The sequence below is a fragment of the Spermophilus citellus genome (genome assembly GCF_964194105.1).
Source record: "Spermophilus citellus genome assembly, chromosome: 4".
NCBI lineage: Eukaryota > Metazoa > Chordata > Mammalia > Rodentia > Sciuridae > Spermophilus > Spermophilus citellus.
In genome coordinates, this window is record NC_138185.1 from 39,120,547 (window position 1) to 39,141,542 (window position 20,996).

A 20,996-nucleotide genomic window follows, 5' to 3' on the forward strand; every position below is an offset into this window, starting at 1 on the left:
TCACAGTTACTCCAGCAATTTTCTAAAACAATGTTATCAGACATACACAGAATATATTTTTAGGGGTTTTTTTTTTTTTATCTTTTTAGTTGTAGATGGACACAATATCTTCATTTTTATTTATTTATTTTTATGTGGTGCTGAGGATTGAACTCAGTGTTTCACACATGCTAGGCAAGCGCTCTACTACTGAGCTACAATCCCAGTCCCACAAGCACAGAATATTGAAATCAGACTTCAACTTCTGACAAGCAAATGAATTAAATGAAAGACTTAGGTCTTATGTATAATAAAACTCAGCTGCAATATAAGGTAGCAGTGTTATAGCAGTTTACATGGGAACTGCCCTTTTTTTTATCATATTTTAAAATAATTCTCTAATTATACAACACCCTTAGACTTCTCTTCCTTTTAAGCTGCAAGTTAATAAGAACTGCAGACAGCGGACTTTCTGTGCCTTGCCATCCAGTACCTTAAAAAATATTCTAATCAAATGTTCTGAATATTTTGGAGTGAATTTGGTAGATGGATTTAGCTTCTTAGGCTGAAGAAAAGAGATAAAAGAAGTTATAAAATCCAAACCTAAGAACACTAATTTCTTTCCATTTGACTATAAGCAATCACACTTATTCTAAGGATCTTGTTAATTTAATTTACTAATGATGAAAACAAATAAATTAGGAGTTAATTCAATTAATTTCACTGTGTGGAAAAACATTCACAATTCCATTTCCTACTTTCATAAAAATAATTCGAATACAAAGAAACAGTATAAAATTCATGGGCAACAAATATCAAAGAAAACTAATACACGAAGTTTGTTTGTTCTACATTTCCACTGTAATTCTCCAAGTCAAAAACATAAATTAAGAACTTGGGTTTTAATGCAAAACATACAGACATACTGAATTGACTAAATGTCCCTCGTAGAGGAAAATTTAGAAGCAGAATAATGAAATCCCTTCCTTTTAAAACCTATGGCTTACTGCTCACCAAAAACGTTTGACATTACTAAGTAGATACCTGTGAAACATCAGTGTGAGTATACTCCTTATGTATCAAAAACAAAAGTGATAAGGAAAAATTGAATAATTTTATATGTGAATGTGTGTGTATTTTTCCCTCCCCTCTAAAAGAATAAAAAAATGGCAAAATGGACATTCTTTCCATCCTATCACACATTTTCACTCGAACAGCTGAAGTTCATTTTTTTCCTGTTTGTGCCACAATAATAATGTTGGATGGAATTCTGTCATGAATCCTGTAATTCAATGGATAAAACATCAGGAACACATTAACAAAATGGCAATGTATTTCTTTCTATTAAAAGCTTACTTCTGAAAACATAATTAGAAGCAACCTCCTTCCAGGTTGAAATTTTAGTGGTAAGACTCTGATGGCTTACTTTAAATTGATTTTTTCCAGCTCTAAAATGTGGAATAACTCATGTAGGTCTGGTTTTCCCCCCAATTCAAGGACAATACTTTGTGAAAGTCTTAGTACTATATAAGTAGTTTTTTAAAAAAATTTAAGAGTAAACTACTCTCATAAACAATAATCAGGAGCATCTAGTAACTCGAAAGCATTCAAGTATACTAATGTAGCTATCAGAGGAAATAAATTAAAGATAAAAGTAATTTTACTCTCAGTTGAAATACTGACGAAAAAGGCACACCTTAAAAAAATTTAATAAGTAGTATATTTCAAATGAACAGGTATTAATCTTTAAAGTTTTAAGAAATAAAAATATATAAGGCAAGGTAGTATACTGATTAATTTATGTACATTATTTCAATCTTTCCAACCATGAGCCCAGTATTATTATGATCTTTCTTTCATAGATACAGAAAGAAAGAAATAGGGAAGACAGTTAGAAAACTTAATCTATGTTATTTCACTATGTGGTGAAGTCAGGATTTGAAACCCATAAAACCCAAGTTCTTAACGAGAATGTACTGACAAATTAATCTTCATTTATTCATAATATTATGTATCCTAATGTCAATCATGTCATTTAAAAATTTAACTCAGTTTTCCCATACCAAAGAAACCTACTTGAAAAACTTGGATCCAAACTTCACAAATATTCATGGAATATTATCTTTTCCCTGTATTTTAGAGCTGAGATAAGAAAAACTATCCAGAATTTTCAGAAAAGTGCTAAATGTCTAAAAGACATACAAATAAAAAGAAAACATAAATAAATATATGTCTCTCCACATTTATCAGGGAAAAGGACATAAAGGTTATTTGTAAAAAGCACAGCACTAAGAAATAAAATGTTCACTTAGTTCTTCAGAATGCCAAAAAAATAAATAAGCAACAGCCACCGAGGCCTTAAAAATATGTGAAGTCTTTTGTGCCCAACATAACTACCATTGCAAATTATATATTTTCAAAGACTATTAAATACTTAAGCAATTATGTGGTTTTATTACATGATGTCTCAACAAATAAACTAGAATGATTAAACATGATTTTTCCATTCCATGTATGGAATACTATTCAAGACTAGTATTTTATGAAAAACTTTTAAAAATGAAGCATTATATTCAAAAGTCTAAAAGAAATTGTAATAGACCAATCACAGGATCTAAGAAAGTCAAGGCTTAATGGCCCCATGTTAAAACTAAAGAAGCATTTTTGCATTTATTTATCAATAGTCTATAAAAATAATATATTTTGCAAAAGGAAAACCAAAAAGCAAACTATAAATTATTAAGTTAAAAGATACTAATTTTTGCTAATTTAAAATACTTATCTACGTGTTTAACATTTATGGTTCTTCACATTCTATCAGTGATAATCCTCTTACTCATAATTTTTCAGTTGGGAATTCTTCTATTAGATAAAAAGAATGAATATGTGAAGGGATCTGGCATATGTTATCAAGCAAAAAATGACATGAAATTACAACCAAGCAATCAAATTTTCAAGACAGATCTAATACAGGAAACATTTATTTGGGGCTTTGGTTATTTAAAGCATACAGCATTTATGATTTAAAAGTAACCATTAACCATATCAATCATCAAAAGAAAAATCTTAAATGAATCAAAATAATCTGAGAATTTTTCTGTTTCTATAAGGCAAAGTAGGTAATTGAGATCAATTCTTTCACTGAAAACATAAAGTTGAATGAAATAGTTTTAAAATCTTTTAAAAAGCTCTAGAAACTTAAAAAAGAAAGAAATGTTTCAAGCAACTGACAAGTTAGTGAAGAATTACCACGTCAAAATTAAGAAAGGAACACTGGAGAGATGATCTCAGTGTTAAAGACTCAGTTTACTCTGAAAGCATTTCCTACTTTTTGATCCATAGAAGCCTTAAAACTTGGAGAAATGTGGTCGTAGACTGAAAAAAGTAAATGAAAGTTCACTCTCTTAAGAAAGATAACCTCATGTCAGACATTAAACCAGCACACAAAGATAACAAGACCCACAAGTAAATAAAAATAAACATCTTGTTAAAAAAATAGTAGCCAATGTAAAATATATGAAATATTGAAACTGTCAGACTATAAAAACATGCTTACTACTTATAGAAATAAAAGAATATGTTAAAGCTATCTGCAGTGAGTATAAAACTTATAAAAATGATGTTGTTGACAGGAAAAATAAGGGAAAAGGACTTCCAGAAGTTGAAATATATAATAACAAAAATTAAGAACTCAATGGATAGAACTATTAGCAGATTCAACACTGCTGAAAAGACAAGCAGTAAATTGGTTAAAAAAAAATCCAAAATGCAACGGAAACAATGGATAAAAAAATTATTTATTTATTTTTATGTGGTGCTGAGTATGGAACCCAGTGCCTCATACATGCAAACACTCTAGCACTGAGCTGCAACCCCAGCCCCCAAAATTTACTAGATAGAGAAGACATAGCGAAAAGCTCTAACACATATTTAACAGTACCAAAAGGGTAAGAGAAAAATCACCTGAAAACACAATGGCTGAGAATTTTCCAATACTGATGAAAGATACCCAGTCATAGATTTAGGAAACCCTACAAACCCCAAGTTCAATAAACAAAAATTAGTCAGCTTTAAGAAACATCGTAGTGAAACTGGAGAAATAAATAAATAAAAATTAAAAGCGACTAGACAAACTTTTAAAAAGTCTAAAAAGGTAGCTGATTTCTAAAAACAAGTCAGAAAATAACAGAATGTAGTTATCAATGTGGCAGTGGAAAGGAATGCCAACTTGGAATTCTTTATAAATGAAAGCAAAATAAAGCTGTTTTGAAAGACAAACTAACCTCAACAGTTTGACACCAGCACACACTACAGGAAATTCTGAAGGCATATTCAAGAAGAATGAAAATGATCCCAGATTTAGAAAGAAAAAAAGAGCACAGGAAGAGGTGAAACTTAAAGATAGTACAAAATGGCAATATTACAACCTGTGGTATTTAAAAATAAGTAGCATTACAACACATGATGATAATATGAAACCTGTTTAAAGATTACTACATTATTCAGGAAGGCTGGGATTGTGGATCAGTGATGAGCTCTTGCCTAGCATGTGAGGCACTGGGTTCGATTCTCAACACTATGTATAAATAAATTAATAAAAACAAAGGTTTAAAGAAATATTGCCTTTATTTATTTATTTGTTTTTTTCAGTACTAGGGATTAAACCCAGGATGCTCTACTACTGAGCTACATCTCAAGTCCTCTTAATTTTTTCTTGTTTTGAGACAAAGTTTCATTGAGTCACTGAGGCTGGCCTGGAACTTGCAATCCTAGTCAGCCTCTCAAGTTGCTCAGAGTACAGTTGTGCACCACCATGCCTGGCTTATTTTTGCTTTCAGACTTCAATAAGTTAAGGCTGCAAGTCTTAATTTCAGAAGTGAATGTTCTAAACATGGCATTTATACACCATGGAATATTACGCAGCACTAAAAAATGACAAAATCATGGAATTTGCAGGGAAATGGATGGCACTAGAGCAGATTATGCTTAGTGAAGCTAGCCAATCCCTAAAAAACAAATACCAAATGTCTTCTTTGATATAATGAGAGCAACTATGAACAGAGCAGGGAGGATGAGCAGGAAGAAAAGATTAACATTAAACAGAGACATGAGATGGGAGGGAAAGGGAGAGAAAAGGGAAATTGCATGGAAATGAAGGGAGACCCTCATTGCTATACAAAATTACATATAAGAGGTTGTGAGGGGAATGGGAAAATAAACAAGGAGAGAAATGAATTACAGTAGATGGGGTAAAGAGAGAAGATGGGAGGGAAGGGGAGGGGGGATAGTAGGGGATAGGAAAGGTAGCAGAATACAACAATTACTAATAGGGCATTATGTAAAATTGTGGATGTGTAACCGACATGATTCTGCAATCTGCATTTGGGGTAAAATTGGGAGTTCATAACCCACTTCAATCTAATGTATGAAATATGATATGTCAAGAGCTTTGTAATGTTGTGAACAACCAATAAAAAAAAGAAAAAAAAAGAAAAAATGTTATGTAAAATATATTCAATTAATCCCCAATCTCTTTGTTTAAAAAGGAGGATTAACATAGCATTTTACAAGTTCATTGAGAGATTGTATAAATATACAAATCGCAACAAGTCTAAAAGGCCATGTCTCTTTTTAAATCTAGGGTTTTAAATAAAATGCTTATGGCTAAAGAAATTCAGGCTAAAAAAACACTTAAAAAATTTTTTTCAAACACTATCTAAAGACGTATCTAATACTATGAATATGAATATGCTTTGCAGATGGCTTAAGAATTAATACTCTCCCCTTTAAATTACTGCTAAGGATATATTTCCATGACAGTTACTAAAAGATCAGCAAGTACCTTGTATCTCCTCCTCTAACTCATCCTCATCTTCACTAGAGGAAGCTAAATAGGCTTGAAAATCCATGTCCAAAAGCTCTTCCTTTTTAAATTTTCTGTTGAGTGTTGTGATCCTTTCATGATCAGTCTCATCCCAAGTTATCTCCACCTTTACCAATGAAAACAAAATAAACAAATATGGAAATGTCAACAACTCACACTTGTTAAAGAATAAGAATACTGTTATTTTGGATGTTTAACAGTTGTAAGTTAAACAAGTAAAGATATGCTAAAACAAATATATGAATGACATGATTAATAAACAGTGTTCTATCTGTGGCAAGGGAATTAGTTTTAATGAACTTATATCATTTCTTTCCTATTTCTCTGCTACAGGCAGGATACTCCATTATTTGAAGTAAAAATCAATGTTGCACAGTAAGTTTGATGGAGAAAACCAAAAGCTGAATGTTTTCCCTGATAAGCATATGTGGATCCATAGTGGGAGTGGGACGTAGGGGGTGGGATAGGGATGAATGATGGAACTTTGGTTTGTGCAGAGAGGATGGAAGAGGGGTGGGGCTGTGGGGATGGGAAGGAGAGTAGAATGAAACAAGACATTATTACCCTATATACATGTATAATTACACCACTGGAGTGACTCTGCACCACGTATAGCCAGAGCAATGAGAAGTTGTGCTCAATTTGTGTACAATGTCAAAATGCATTCTACTGTCATGTATAACTAGTTAGAACAAATAAAATTTTTTTTAAAAAGATTTAGAATTATCCCTACTCTGATAATTAAGTCTATTGCTGGAACTAAGATAAATGGTAATGATACAGTAAGGACTAAAAAAAAAATCAAGACTTGATGGCTAGCTAAGGCCACTACTTCATTTTGAAAATAACATGACCTTACATTTTATGTGACTGAATTTTTCAGACTTTACTTTCCACACTATAGTAGGGTTTCACTATACTCAGTAACTAAATCAATACCATATAGTTCCCACTGCAGGTGGCAGATATAGATCTCCTTCTGCCACTAGCCCCTTCTTGGAGAGTACAGGAAAGGCAAAGGGAAGCCAGTGTGGCTGCTGCAAAGTATAGCTGTGGGTAGAGGTTTAGAGTAAGGAACAGAAGAAATCAGTCCACTAAGTAACAAACTATTTCAACACACAGAAATCCTTTGGCTGTTTCTTATTAAGTATTAATGTGACAACTAATAGTCCTGAATTATTCTGCTTCTGTTTTTTTTTGTTTTGTTTTGTTTTAAATTTTCAATTATGCTAGGTGCAGTGGCACCTGCCTATACTCCCAGTTACTCTGGTGGCTGGGCAGAAGGACTCCAAGTTTAAGACCAGCCAGCACAATGTAGCATGACCCTATCTCAAAGTAATATTTTAAAAGGCTTGATGGTACAGTCTTTGGCTAGCATGTATGAAGCCCTGGGTTTAATCTCCAGTACTGGGGGGTGGAGGGGGTGGTTTGACAATATCAGCAGAAAATGTGCTCCTGTTGTAGACTTTCACTAGCTTTGCTTAACTGTCATTTGAGGAAATCTGTTACTTTCTTTCTCCTATTCACTAGGCTATTAATAGCTAATATATTACTTATTAAAAAATCTAGCTGTTTGGGGGAGTATTTTTAAGTGGTGCTAGAGATTAAACCCAGGGCCATGCTAGGCAAGTGCTCTATCACTGAGTTATATTCCAATCCCAAAGAAACCGTTTGACTAAGAGTGTGGGAAAGACAGAAGAAAAGAAATATTAGCAGGTGATTGACTCAGGCCTAAAGGTATAACTAGAATCCGAAAACAGGTTCAAACAGATGTAGTAGATAATATAAGCCTATTTATGTCTCTTTTCTATTTGTACTTGAGCATTGAAACGTTGATACTTTCCATTGTTAAAGATGTTGTAAGTAAATAATACACAAATCTCTTCTTAAAATCTAAGAAATACCGTTGATGTTCCCATTGCAGCAGATGTGAAATACTTTGGTTTATATGCTGTTAAATCCACTTCTGAGGCTACATCCTTGGGCTCATCATCAAAAGTAATATCATCTGGTATAAACCTAAGAAGCAAAAATAAATAAATAAATTTATTTAAACATATGTTTCAGTGATAAACAAGCAGCATTCAGATTCTTAACTAATTAGTTGTAGTTTATACATATAAACAATATTAAAGTTTCTATAGAACACCCATGCAGAAAAGGCAAACAGTGTTAAAAATAACCTAGGTATAAAATTTCTAAAATTCATAAATGAGTGAATACTTATATAGATAGAAACCTTATATTTAGGAGCCAGTTAATACAAGTGCAAACACACAGGGATCGATCATGTTTCACAAAAACCAGACTACTAATAGCAGTCAGTAGCTTGCTTTATGATACTCTTGAAGATCAAACAGAATTATTAATGGTAAATGTTCTAAATATAAAGTATCATGCCCATTAGGTATCACTAAAAATAAAGAAATGTTTAAGGTTGATTCAAGACCAAAAACCTTAACAAAATTATACTACAATTTCATTTCACAAATAAGCAGCTTTTAAAAGTAAATTAGCTGGTGTAATTTGACAATTTTTAGGCTTAGGCTAAGGAATGGGGAAAAAATGTACAGCGCTAAGAAATCCATTATATTTAGGTTTCACAATTTATATAGGTGAGTGTTTACACATACATATAAAAAGCATGTGCTATACATTTTATTAAAAATTATTTGGGGGGTAAACGGATAATTAAGATTTATTAGGTTTATATAATAAAGTGTACCTTTCTTGACAAACACTTTAGTATGTAATACCATTCATTTACTGAAACAGCATTTACAGCAGTTCTGTCCAACAGAATATTTCTGTGAAGATGGCAGATGGTATCTGCTCTGTCCAAAATTAGTCTAGTTGCCTGAGCAAGTTTAATTTTAAATTTTTATATTAAACAAATTAAAATAATCAGATTTGACTAATGGCTACTACATTGGACAGTGCAGATCTAGAGATAACAGTCTATTAGCAAGTTCCTTTGCTCCTTCTTAAATGCTTTTTTTTTTTTTTAGTTACTTCATCTGCTCCCAAGCTCTAAAAGAGTTGCAAAGATATACCATCACACAAATACACCATCTTAAAACAGACATTTAATGTGTTTAAAAGCGCATAAATGTGGGAATGATTTCACTTTCTTCGGGGTGAGGTTCTATATGACAATTCAACCACAAAAAGCAAATAATTCTTCTAGAACAAAAAAACAACAAAAAGTACCACCAGCTCAAGTATTTTACTTCTTATAATCATGCTGTGCTGTAAGATGTAGTTGGTATGACACACACTGAATTACCTTAGATCTATGAAAGAACAGCTACTTTCAAATTCCAGGCCATCACAATCCTCATAAATTTTACTTGCAGTTTCAGGAGAATCACAATCTACTACTGCATAATAGTACTTCAGTCGTTTGAACTGATAATCCCTTAATTTTTCTCTAGAGGTCCTAAAGGGAGAAAAAAAAATCATTAAACTTACTTATATAGAAACACAGAAATCTATCTGCCTTTAAAAAATAAAAATAACTATTTTAAGAAAAATATATTACAGGTTGGGTGATGGCTCAGCGGTACAGTGCTTGCCTAGCATGTATAAGGCCCTGGGTTCGATCCTCAGCACCACATATAAAATAATTAAAATAAAGATACTGTGTCCAACTACAACTAAAATAAATACTAAAAAAAAAGAAAAATAATTACAAGCTAGCCTTCAATCAAGTCATCTCTCCTTTATAACTTCTCCTTTATGAACATTAAATATTTAAGCTCAATTTAAAAATTTATTATCTAGAAAAGGAGTGTGGAAATTACATATACTTATCAACAATCTTAATTTTATTTCTAGAATACATATTTTGTTTATTCTGCTACAACACACACTCTTTTCAAATAAATCCACTGGACCAAACCACCACATTATAAAATATGCTTGGAAAGCATTAGCTCTATTACAAAGAAATTCCTGATCTTGCAAAATGTTTGCTCCGGATTCATCTGTCTTCAAGTCTAAATAGCTTTAAGTTTAATTTCACATAATAGCATATTCTTTGAAGGTTTTCATATGCCTCTCTTCCCACCAATCTATTTAATCACCATTTTAATTAAGTGTACATATAGCTCCACCTAGTGACTTTTTAAAGTTATCTTAATTTTTTTCTATAGTACCCACTGTATACTTTTAAATTTTTCTATTTAATCTCAAGAAAACCTTTTAAGAAATATTTATTTAGTATTATTTTTTTAGTTGTACACAATATCTTTATTTTATTTATTTTTTATGTGGTGCTGAGGATGGAATCCAGGGCCTCGCACATGCTAGGCGGGCACTCTACCACTGAGCCACAATCCCAGCCCTTCAAGTAAGAAAACTTAAATAATTTAAAGGTAAATAGTTTCAGTACAACTTACATAGAAAGTAACATCTCAGAAAAAACGCAAAACTTACTAATTCAGAGTCATGAGGGTGGGAAAAACTTTAACTCAGTTTAATCATGAAATGTTTTCCAAGAATTGCAATATTTCACTGGGCTAAGTGACACTCTCCTGTAATCCCAACCACCTGGGAGCTGAGGCAGGAGAACTGTGAGTTCAAAGTTAGCCTCAGCAACAGCGAGGCACTAAGCAACTCAGTGAGACCCTGGGTCTAAATAAGAGACAAAATATGGCTGGGATGTGGCTCAGTGGCAGAGTGCCTCTGAGTTTAATCCTGGTACCACCCCACAAAAAAAAAAAGAATTGCAATATTTCCAAGAATATATAAATATATGCACAAAATGTTGTTTGAATAGTGTGCCACTTCGGACAGATTATAATCTGTTTTATAAGACCTGTTTGAATCATATATGGTTCAAATGTAAACTTTAGTCCTATGAAAGTAACCAGAATTTTAAAATAATGACATGAATTTATAAGGCTTATGATCTATAGCAACTTAGTACCAGTCTTTTTCAGGGGCATCTTCAGGAATACTTAGTAACTCTACTGGTCCTTGAACTTGTTCTTCTTTCATCCTTTCTTTTCCAAACTCTGAAGGATATATCTAAACACAAAAAATAAGATGGATGTAATTTATACATTCCTTCCCATACAATATGTAGACCCATCAAGGTCAAGAACTTTCAGAGTCACAACTTTACTCAATGAAAATAGCAATTCACTTTCAAACTCATTACAGGAAAGTAAAGCATCCCAAGGACTTTCCTTTAAATAAATCACCTTGGCTAAAAAGTAACAGACCTGGGGCTTGAACAAGAATTGAAAAAAAAAAAAAAATAGTATTTCTTCTACACACCACCTTGAGCAAGATGACTCTAGGATCCAACAGAAAAATTAAGAAATGCAAAATAAGGTTGTAAGCTCAAGGAATTCTGAATAAAATATAAGAAAATGGACTGGTTAAACAGTTTAAATAAAATAGAAAGACATAAAACATAACAAAATCAACTTTATAATATCCAACTTACTTCTGTCATACTATTTATCCAATGCGTTCTTTTAAAAAAAATTATTCAAGGGCTGGGACTGTCGCTCAGTGGTAGAGCACTTGCCTAGCATGTGTGAAGCACTGGGTTTGATCCTCAGCACCACATAAAAATAAACAAATAAAATAAAGGCATTCTGTCCACCTACAACTACAAAAAATAAAAATAAAAAAAATAAAAAACCTTTCAAATACTAAAGAAAAGAACTGCTGACACTCTTACCATATAAATTAAATATAGTTTGGGTATAAGAAAAAGAATTTACTCTCACTGGTATTTTTTTTTTTAATCTTGGCTACTTTCAGAGTCAAGAAATATAATTATATTAATTTACATTGTTTGATATTGCCGAGCTTAATATACATTTGTTACCTAATGTTTTTTTGTTTTTTTTTAAAGAAAGAGTGGGGGGGGGGAGAGAGAGAGAGAGAGAGAGAGAGAGAGAGAGAGAGAGAGAATTTTTTTTTAATATTTATTTTTTAGTTCTCGGCGGACACAACATCTTCGTTTGTACGTGGCGCTGAGGATCGAACCCGGGCCGCACACATGCCAGGCGAGCGCGCTACCGCTTGAGCCACATCCCCAGCCCTACCTAATGTTTTTTAAGCTGTCTGAAATACACAATTTACCAACAAGATAATTTGAATTTTTCTTACTACTTTGAGTTTTACATAGTAGGTTGACCTAGAATGCATATATGTAGTTACATCTGATTTTTTTTTCTTTTGTAGATCTAAAAACTCCTATTTACCCACCTCCTAGAACCCAAGAATTCACAAAATATAATTCTTTTTTGTCTTGTTTCTTTGGTTTGATTTTTAATTTTTTCCCATTTGCTTAATGCTGGAGTTTAGCTTGGGTTATTGTAAGGTGAAGATATGAACTAAGTTTTTTATCCAATGACTTGTCCATTTATCTCAACAACAGGTATTCAAGCAGAATGACAATCTCAGCCCCATTCTTGTTTATTCTTTTGGATGACTACTGGCATCCTTTTCTTAACTTGAACTGAGATTTTGATTGAAACTACAATAAAACTATAGAAGTGACATTTAAAAATATTTAAATAAGCGATAGACACATTGGCATACACCTATAATCCTAGCAACTCTGGAGGCTGAGGCAGGAGGATTGCAAGTTCAAAGCCAGCCTTAGCAACTTAGTGAGGTCCTATGCAATTTAGGGAGACTTTGTCTTAAAAATAAAAAATAAATAAATGTTCCAGTAGATGGGGTAGAGAGAGGTGATGGGAGGGGAAGGGAGAGAAGGGGGGGATAGGAAGGGTAGCAGAATACAACAGACACTAGTATGGTTGTATGTATAAACGTGGCTGTATAACCAATGTGATCCTGCAATCTGTACACGTGGAAAAATAAGAATTCATACCCCATTTGAATAAAATGTATGGTATGTCAAGATCATTATAATGTTTTGAGCAACTAATAAAAAAATAAATAAATGTGAACTACTTCAGAAACTGTATTAAAGACTTAAGTGTGAGCTCCTAATCCTTATAACCACCATAGAAAGTACTATTGTTATATCCATTTGCTAAATGAATAGAGCATTAATTAAGCACCCAAGATCACATAGCATTTATGAGAATGAACCTTTGACATAGGTCTATCATGAAGCAAAGTCTGGATACTTAATCATTACACTGGCTTACCACATTTATCATGTTTTAGCTTACTTCATATAGGTCTTAAAGTACTTATTAAGGTAATTCCCAAAAACATTACCTTTGTTGCCAATGCAATTTGAATTTCTTCCCTTAATTGGTTAATGCCAGTAATGAGGAATGCAAATTATTTCTTAATATTTACCTTATACCTTTATTTTATTTGTTTACTTTTATGTGGTGCCAGGGATCAAACCCAGTGCCTCACGCATGCTAGGCAAGCGCTCTACCACTGAGCTACAACCCCAGCCCTAAAAAAAAAAAAAAAAATATTTACCTTATACCATACTGGTTTACCAAACCTGAATTTATTTGGGCTTTTAAAGTGTACACAATCATATAATCCATCAAGAAAATTTTATCTCTTCCTAACACTTACAACCTGTTTACATTAGTTTCATGCCCAGTTGTAATGAACAATTTCCAGATAAATTATTTTCTATAAAAGAAAAAACAGCCACAACATTTTAAGTCACTGGAGGAAAAAAAAAAAAAAGTCAAATCTAACTTTAAATATCTATAAGTTTTACTTTAAAATGAAATTAATTCTCACCTTTACAGAAAATATAACACCTCCTTTAGGTTTAAAAGAATTAAACAGAGCCAGCAAATCTTTTGCCTTTAATCTATCCCAGTCCATGTTGCAAACCGCTAACCGATGTGTGATCTGAGAAAGGAAAAGAATTAAGTATTATATAATTTATATTATTTTTAATGATTGAAAAATAAAAATTCAAAAATATGCTTTCTTTTCCCCAAGTTATGAAATTATCAGTAGTTATCTAAGCTGTTTCAACATGTAAAAGAGAACTTCCAGAGAGTTAAACAATAGTAAAACCTAAAAAGAAAAAAACCTACTTACTTGCTTCTCAGTTCTTAAATTAGAACATGGACATGAAATGATTTTTTTTTTTAACTCTAAATTTGTCAAACTATCTGTCACCCATGCATGGGAGGGGCCTTATGTGACCCCATAACATTTCCCTAAGGTGCAGTAGGTACAGAAGGTAAATTACTAGATAAAACAAGTATTTTGTAAAAATTTCAAGTGAATTTTAATTAGTTATGTAGAATTTTTTCTTTATCTGCTTGGACAGACATCTTCTAATTTATATAAACATATTCCATATCTAGAAGTTTAAATCAGAATCATGAAAAATATTACTATGTGGTTAGTAGTAGAGCACTTGCCTAGCATGCATAAGGCTCTGGGTATGACTCCCAGCATGACAAAATACAAACAAAACAAAACAAAAACTCCAAAACACACAAAGAATACTATTACCAAAAAAGGTTTTTCAACTTATTTTTTGTGATGTCGGGGATCAAACCCAGGGTTTCATGCATGTTAGGCAAGTGTTCTACTGAGGTACACTGACAGTTTCCTTTCCATTTAATTTCATGATATTGATTTTACTATTCATACAAGTTAATTGTAACAAGTTATTCATAAATAATCTTATTCAAAATGTTACCTCATCAGCCCGAGGAGCATCTTTATCTAATTCTCTCCAAGCATGCTCAAAACCAGGCTCTTCTGGAAATAAATCTGCCAAATCATCATCATCTTCAGAACTAGTTTCTACATTTCCTTTACCCCTTGCAAGATCAGGGCCACTGTCACTTTCAGTATCCTCTTCACTGTCTTCATCTTCCTTTTGATCATCTTCATTTCCATCATCATCAGCTAAAGAGCCACCACCACCTGTGATTTCATCTTCAGATTCCTCATCACTTCCTATTTCACTAACACTGTCTGAATCTTCCTCCAAAGTGTCTTTGTCAAACATTTTACCATCAGTGTCACTTGCCACTATGAATGGAACTGTTGCAAAATGTTAAGGGAGGAGAAAAGTACACAGTGAATTAAATTGAATCCAAGTTATTGTGACATTTTATACAGTAAAAATAAAACTTCTATGAAAAAATTCAGCCTTACCTAAGTTATTTAATAGAAATTTAAAAATATATCCAGCTCATGCAAATAGACTTTGATATTTATGGCGGGCCTATCTTAGACAATCACTGGCAAAAATGAAGTAATTAATGTCCTCACTGTACTTTGAATGAAGATCAATAAACAGGTAACAAATAAAACCAATCAAACCTATATAAACAACAAAAGAAATTATAACTTGGATAAATTCTAAAAAGGAAAGTTATATCATGCTTTCTGAAAACATATAATAGTGGTTTCTAAATGAGATATAATTAAGCTACTATCTGAAAAATAAATAATCAAATTAGATTAATAGATAAAGGAATTTTGTTATAAACAGCAAAGAAAGCATCTAAAGATCTGCCAGTTGGAAAAAGTCAATAATCCTGTCTGGATTGTGGATAGCAATCAGTTAAGAAACAGATGGAACTAAAGATTCACATAGGAGTCATAATATCCAAAAACCATGCAGATCAGGTTGGATGGACTTTTTCCTAAAATAAATGGGAAACCATTGCTATGTTTTCAAAAGGACACTGTCAGATTTGCAAATGGAAGTCACCTTGACTGTTAATGTGGAAAACTGGCTGGAGAGAGTAAAAAGTAGATGTGAATGGAGCTTTCTGAAGGACAGTAGAATACTCTAGACAAGAAATGAAGATAGCATTATATTGGTGGCAGTAGAATTGTAGAGAAGTGAAGACTTCCGAGTCTTTAAGGAGGTAAAAGTAATGATCAGTGACAGGGGTTTTTGATACAAGGAACAGAAGTTTCAGAAGTGTCAAAGATGAGTTCTGGCTTCTTGGCTTACAGAACCAGGAAGCTAACTAGCTAGCTAGCTAGATGAATAGAAAACAATGGAAAATAATTAGTTTTTTTTGGTGAAGGGAGATTATGAATTCAGTTTTGAATATATTAAATTTGAAGTGCCTTTCCAAGAGACAACATCAATAAATAAGGCTGCTACTTATTAAGAGATATAGCTCAGAGTTGTGAGATAAAATTAACTCATTCATATGTGGTTGACAACAGAAATTGTGATTTCGATGAGATTACCTATAAAGAGAAAAATGATAACTTTTTTGCTTTTGAACTTTGTAACTAACTGTTATTTAGAGTCACTGATATATCAAGATATTTTGTTTAGGATTCCTTTTTAGCCCTTAGCACTAAAAAACCAGCCCGTTCAGGCTTGTTTCTTACTTCTATAAGCAATCACTACTGTGTGTGTGTGTGTGTCTCCCCATATCCTACATAGTTTATTATGTTTAAGTTGATGCTTACATTTCTGCTTACTCATAGACTCAAACCTTGGAGAATTAAAAGCAAATTTAAAAGTTTAAGACTTGGGGTTGGGGCTATAGCTCATTGGTAGAGCACTTGCCTAGCATGTGTAAGGCACTGGGTTTGATCCTTAGCACCACATATATATATAAATAAAATAAAGGTATAAAAAATACAACAAAAAAAATTTTTTTAAAGTTTTTTTTAAAAAAACTGAAACTTGGTTTCTCTTAGTCCTACACTCTTAACAGTATTTATTCATTATCTACTATATACAGAGCATTGAAACAGGTGAAGGGAAATGAGATGATATGTAACATAATTCCCATCCTTGATAGTTCATAAATAAAGGAAAAATTTTATTGATTTATGAATCCATGTTTTAAGCCCCAGAGACATTTAAGTTTGTCTGCAAAGAATATTTATGAAAAGGAAGACTTTGCACAGATATCATTTGACTTAAGATTAACTGAATGAAAGGCATTTGGTTAGGAGGGAAGGAAATGGGCTTTGATTTCTGGCTTCACAAAGTACACAGTAATAAAAATAACTGGCTAGCAATTTGAAAAAGAAGGTATTATCATGAGTTCTGTGTAAGGGCATCAGAAGAACATAAAAGTGAAAGTAAGATATTATGAGTTAAGCATAATTCACTTTTAAGCAACACTGAGAAATAAGATAACTAAATTAACTTTTAAAAGTTAGCTTTATTCTAAATACTCCTAATGTCACAGACGTGATGCAGTGGTTGTTTTCAAAGATGTTGAAATAATACATAATTACATATGAGCCCACAACATACAAATCTTCATTTTATTTTTATTTATTTATTGAAAAGAATTTTTTTAGTTGTTGATGGACTCTATTTTCATGTGGTACTGAGAATTGAACCCAGGACCTCATACACGCTAGGAGAATGCTCTACCACTGAGCCATAACCCAAGCCCCAAAGCTTCATTTTAGATAAAGTGGGGTTACAAAATAAGTGACTGTCCCTATTCTTCAATGATAACTGGTCTAGTAGTTATTATAAACACTACTACTTATTACCTACTTTTTAAAAAGCTGTTTTACCATTTTCTCCCTAATTATATGAATGTACACTGCAAAAAAAAATTAAGAAAATATGGCTTAATGAAGAAAATTAAGATGATAAGTAGCTTCTCATTCAGGGTTATTTTGGTATATAACCCTCAAAATTTTTCTCAAAGTAGCTGGTGATATTAAACAATCTATTTTTAAAACTTTACACATCATAGATGTTTGTATTACTATAATTTTTTAATCATTTAATGATTTAGGTTAACATTTTTAATTTTAAAATAATGCTGCAATCATATTCTTTGCACACACTTCCAATTATTTACTTAAAATAAATTCTTAGGCCTACAAGTGCTGGTCATGAACATTTTATTTAAATTTTTGCAGTTGTAGATGGACACTATCTTTATTTATTTTTATGTGGTGCTGGGAATTGACCCCAGTGCCTCACACATTTGAGGCAGGCTCTCTACCACTCAGCTACAGCTCAAAACCCCTCGTGAACATTATATAATGACAAATATGAAACTGTAACTCCTTATATTATTTTTTTCCTTATTGACCTTTAAAAGTCCCTTGCATGTAGTACTTGCTGCAATGATACTTGGTGATTAATTAATGAATAAAAGAGGGTTGTATATTCAATCATTTAACTCCAGATTGTGGAACCAATATAAATAACGCCAGCAACATGGTGGGGTAAAAAGAGTCAGAAGACATGAATTATAGTTCCAGTTCCATGTGTTTCTTACATAAATCACTTTAACTTGGCTTCTTGATATATCTTTCATTTCTCAAGGTTATTGATAAAATTAAATGAGAAAAGAATTTTAAGAATATTCTGTTAAAACCAATTGAAAGGATTAAAATGATGTTATATTAATCCAGTGCCCTAAACTAACTGGAACCTCAAGGATGCTAGACTAGCTTACTTCACAAACTCAGCATCACATCAACCTTGCTGGTCTCAGTCCAATTTTACTCAATTTCAGTAATTAGATTCGTATCTCTTTTCTATTTTGCATGAGGTTTGCTGTCTGGTTCTGCTACAAGTGAAATGGGACCCCGTCCCAGAAACCCTCATCTCTACTATTTAGAATTCTGCCCACTGCCTAATACTTCCTACTTTCCCAATATGATTCCTATCTCAAGACCTTCCTGTCTTTTCCTAATGCCTATCCTCCTTGGGTACTATAATTGTAGCCAATCTGGCTCATCGGTACCACCAATTTTCAGTTACAACATCAACTATGAGCAACATCAATATTTAAAATTTCCTGCTGTCAGAGGCAACACAAAATTTTATTAAACAGTTAACATGTAAATACAAACTAGATACCAGGTGTTTTCTTACCTAGTTCCAAATAGTCATTTCTATATCTATTACCCTTTTACCTCTTCAAGATTTTATCTAATCACAAATGGTTGTCTTTTTCAACATGAATAATCACAACTTTGCTCAAATAGTTCTCTATATATAGAACACTTTGATCCTCAAACTTAAATCCTTTCCAAACCTCAATCAAAACAATGCATCTTCTAGCACTTTTTATCTGATTGTCACATCTTTTTTTTTTTATTATTGGTTGTTCACAACATTATAAAGCTCTTGACATATCATATTTCATACATTAGATTGAAGTGGGTTATGAACTCCCAATTTTTACCCCAAATGCAGATTGCAGAATCACGTCGGTTACACATCCACAATTTTACATAATGCCCTATTAGTAACTGTTGTATTCTGCTACCTTTCCTATCCCCTACTATCCCCCCTCCCCTTCCCTCACATCTTCTCTCTCTACCCCCTGATTGTCACATCTTGAGCAGCCCCTTCTTATGCACTTCCATAGCTCTCTGCTAAACATCTTTTATGGCACTGTTATTTTATTTTGTTCTCTGGTTCTGATTTTCTTCCACTTTAGATTTATGCTGTCCAATATAGTGGCAAGGAGCCATAAGTGGTAATTTTGCACTTAAAATATGGCTCATTCAACTTGAGATTAGTGCAAAAATAGGATGTAAATGTCATTAATTTATAAAATATTGATTACAAACTAAAATAAATTTTTTATATATAACTGGTTAATATGTTATTAAAATTAACTTCATCTGCTTCTTCTCAATTTTTTAAAAATATTTTTTAGTTGTCAATGAACCTTTATTTTATTTATTTATAGGCGGTGCTGAGAATGGAACACAGTGCCTCACACATTAGCTACAAGCACTCTACCACTGAGCTACAACCCCAACCCCTTCCTCTCACTTTTTAACATGGCTATTAAAAATTCAAAAATTATGCACTTCTGTTGGATAGCACTACTTTAGACTAGGACCACTTCACAGAGTTTAGAGGGCTGTTATCTGCACATGGGCATCTACAAAGGAGAAAGGGCTGAAATCAAAGCCATCTTTACTCATCAAACCATGTATCCTGCAGAGTGGCTTAGTTCAGGGGAAAACAACCTGTTGCTTCTCTCAAAAGTGTTATCCCCCACCAAACTGTGAGCTCTGGAGAGCTATGTGTTCAGAGTATACCTTTTTCTAATTTGCTCGAAGGCATCAAATAAGCTAGCAAAAGCCTTAAGATGGGGAACCATACCCCATGTTCTAGCTACCACAAATTAGTCATACTTGAATATTAATTAATTACAATTAATATACAATTCTCCTTACCTTCAGACACATCTCTTCTTATGAAGTGATTACATATTAACACTTTATATGGTTAGCACATATAGCCTTTACTAATGCCCAACACAAATCAAAATCATTAAGAATGGAATTTCTACATCTGCCTTCTAGCACTAAATAAAAAATAAACCTTGTTATTTTTTCTTTCATAGTTTTAGATTTACATATAAGCATTTAAACATTCCCAACTTACCATAACTGTTTACTGTTTTAAAAGATCAATATAAAAATAAACATGATTAACATCAAAGAATCCCTAATTCTTTCCAACCAACCTGATTGTTTTTCTCTTTTTGTCTTCGAACAAATGATTTTGGTAGATTTCCCAATTTCAGAGGTGCTTGAGCCTACTGTCCTTAGTTTTCCTTTGGGAAAAGAGTCTGCACTACATTCAATGTTTTTTTTCACTTGTGTACTTTTATGTGTAAATTCTTCACTATCTTTTTTGGGACTTATTTCTAAATCTATCTTCTTAAATCTACATATGTTTTTCTTTTGCTGAATTCTTTCAGAATTATCTACATCATTTTTATTTTCAGAATCCTTTTGACTAACTTTTTCAGTTTCTTTTTTTTTCTTCTCAGTCAAATTTTTGGACTTTATTTCATTTTTGGTCTGGGTTTTTTTCTTCATTTTCTTTTGGTTCAGTGCTTTGTTATCTTCATCAGAGAGGTCGGAATCAGAATCTGAAAGGTCATAGAAACGTTTCAAGTCCTCTGTAGTACTATGGTTGATGGGGCGCCCTCTTTTATCAACAGCATAGTTCAATTTAAACTTTTTGTCATGAAACATGGCTCGAAATCTCTTGTCAATTTTGACTTTTCGATCCTTTTCTGGCATTTCCCAAAATCTGGGATCCTTTGAAACTCGTCTAAACCGCTGGTCACTCATTATTTCTTGTTTGGATGACATTTTAAAATCTCTCACTGAACAAATGTTTGAAGAAACCAAATACTAAAAAACAAATAAAACACGTTACATACATCAATGAAATGTAAATAATATTTAGATATTACTTAAT

General features: G+C 32.5%; 1 protein-coding gene across 3 annotated transcripts in view; it reads right to left on the minus strand.

Annotated features, from left to right (window-relative positions):
- Positions 1 to 20,996, minus strand: part of ESF1 (ESF1 nucleolar pre-rRNA processing protein homolog) — an 84,622-nt gene that overhangs the window by 62,001 nt on the left and 1,625 nt on the right. For all 3 annotated transcript variants that reach the window (XM_081293542.1, XM_081293541.1, XM_081293543.1), the window contains exons 2-8: positions 20,251 to 20,929; positions 14,493 to 14,842; positions 13,571 to 13,684; positions 10,794 to 10,894; positions 9,150 to 9,302; positions 7,768 to 7,882; positions 5,822 to 5,969 (exon numbers count right to left, since the gene is read on the minus strand). In XM_081293542.1, the coding sequence (XP_081149668.1) occupies positions 5,822 to 5,969; positions 7,768 to 7,882; positions 9,150 to 9,302; positions 10,794 to 10,894; positions 13,571 to 13,684; positions 14,493 to 14,842; positions 20,251 to 20,887 (1,618 nt within the window). In that variant the 5' untranslated portion in view covers positions 20,888 to 20,929. The remainder of the gene's footprint in view (positions 1 to 5,821; positions 5,970 to 7,767; positions 7,883 to 9,149; positions 9,303 to 10,793; positions 10,895 to 13,570; positions 13,685 to 14,492; positions 14,843 to 20,250; positions 20,930 to 20,996) is intronic.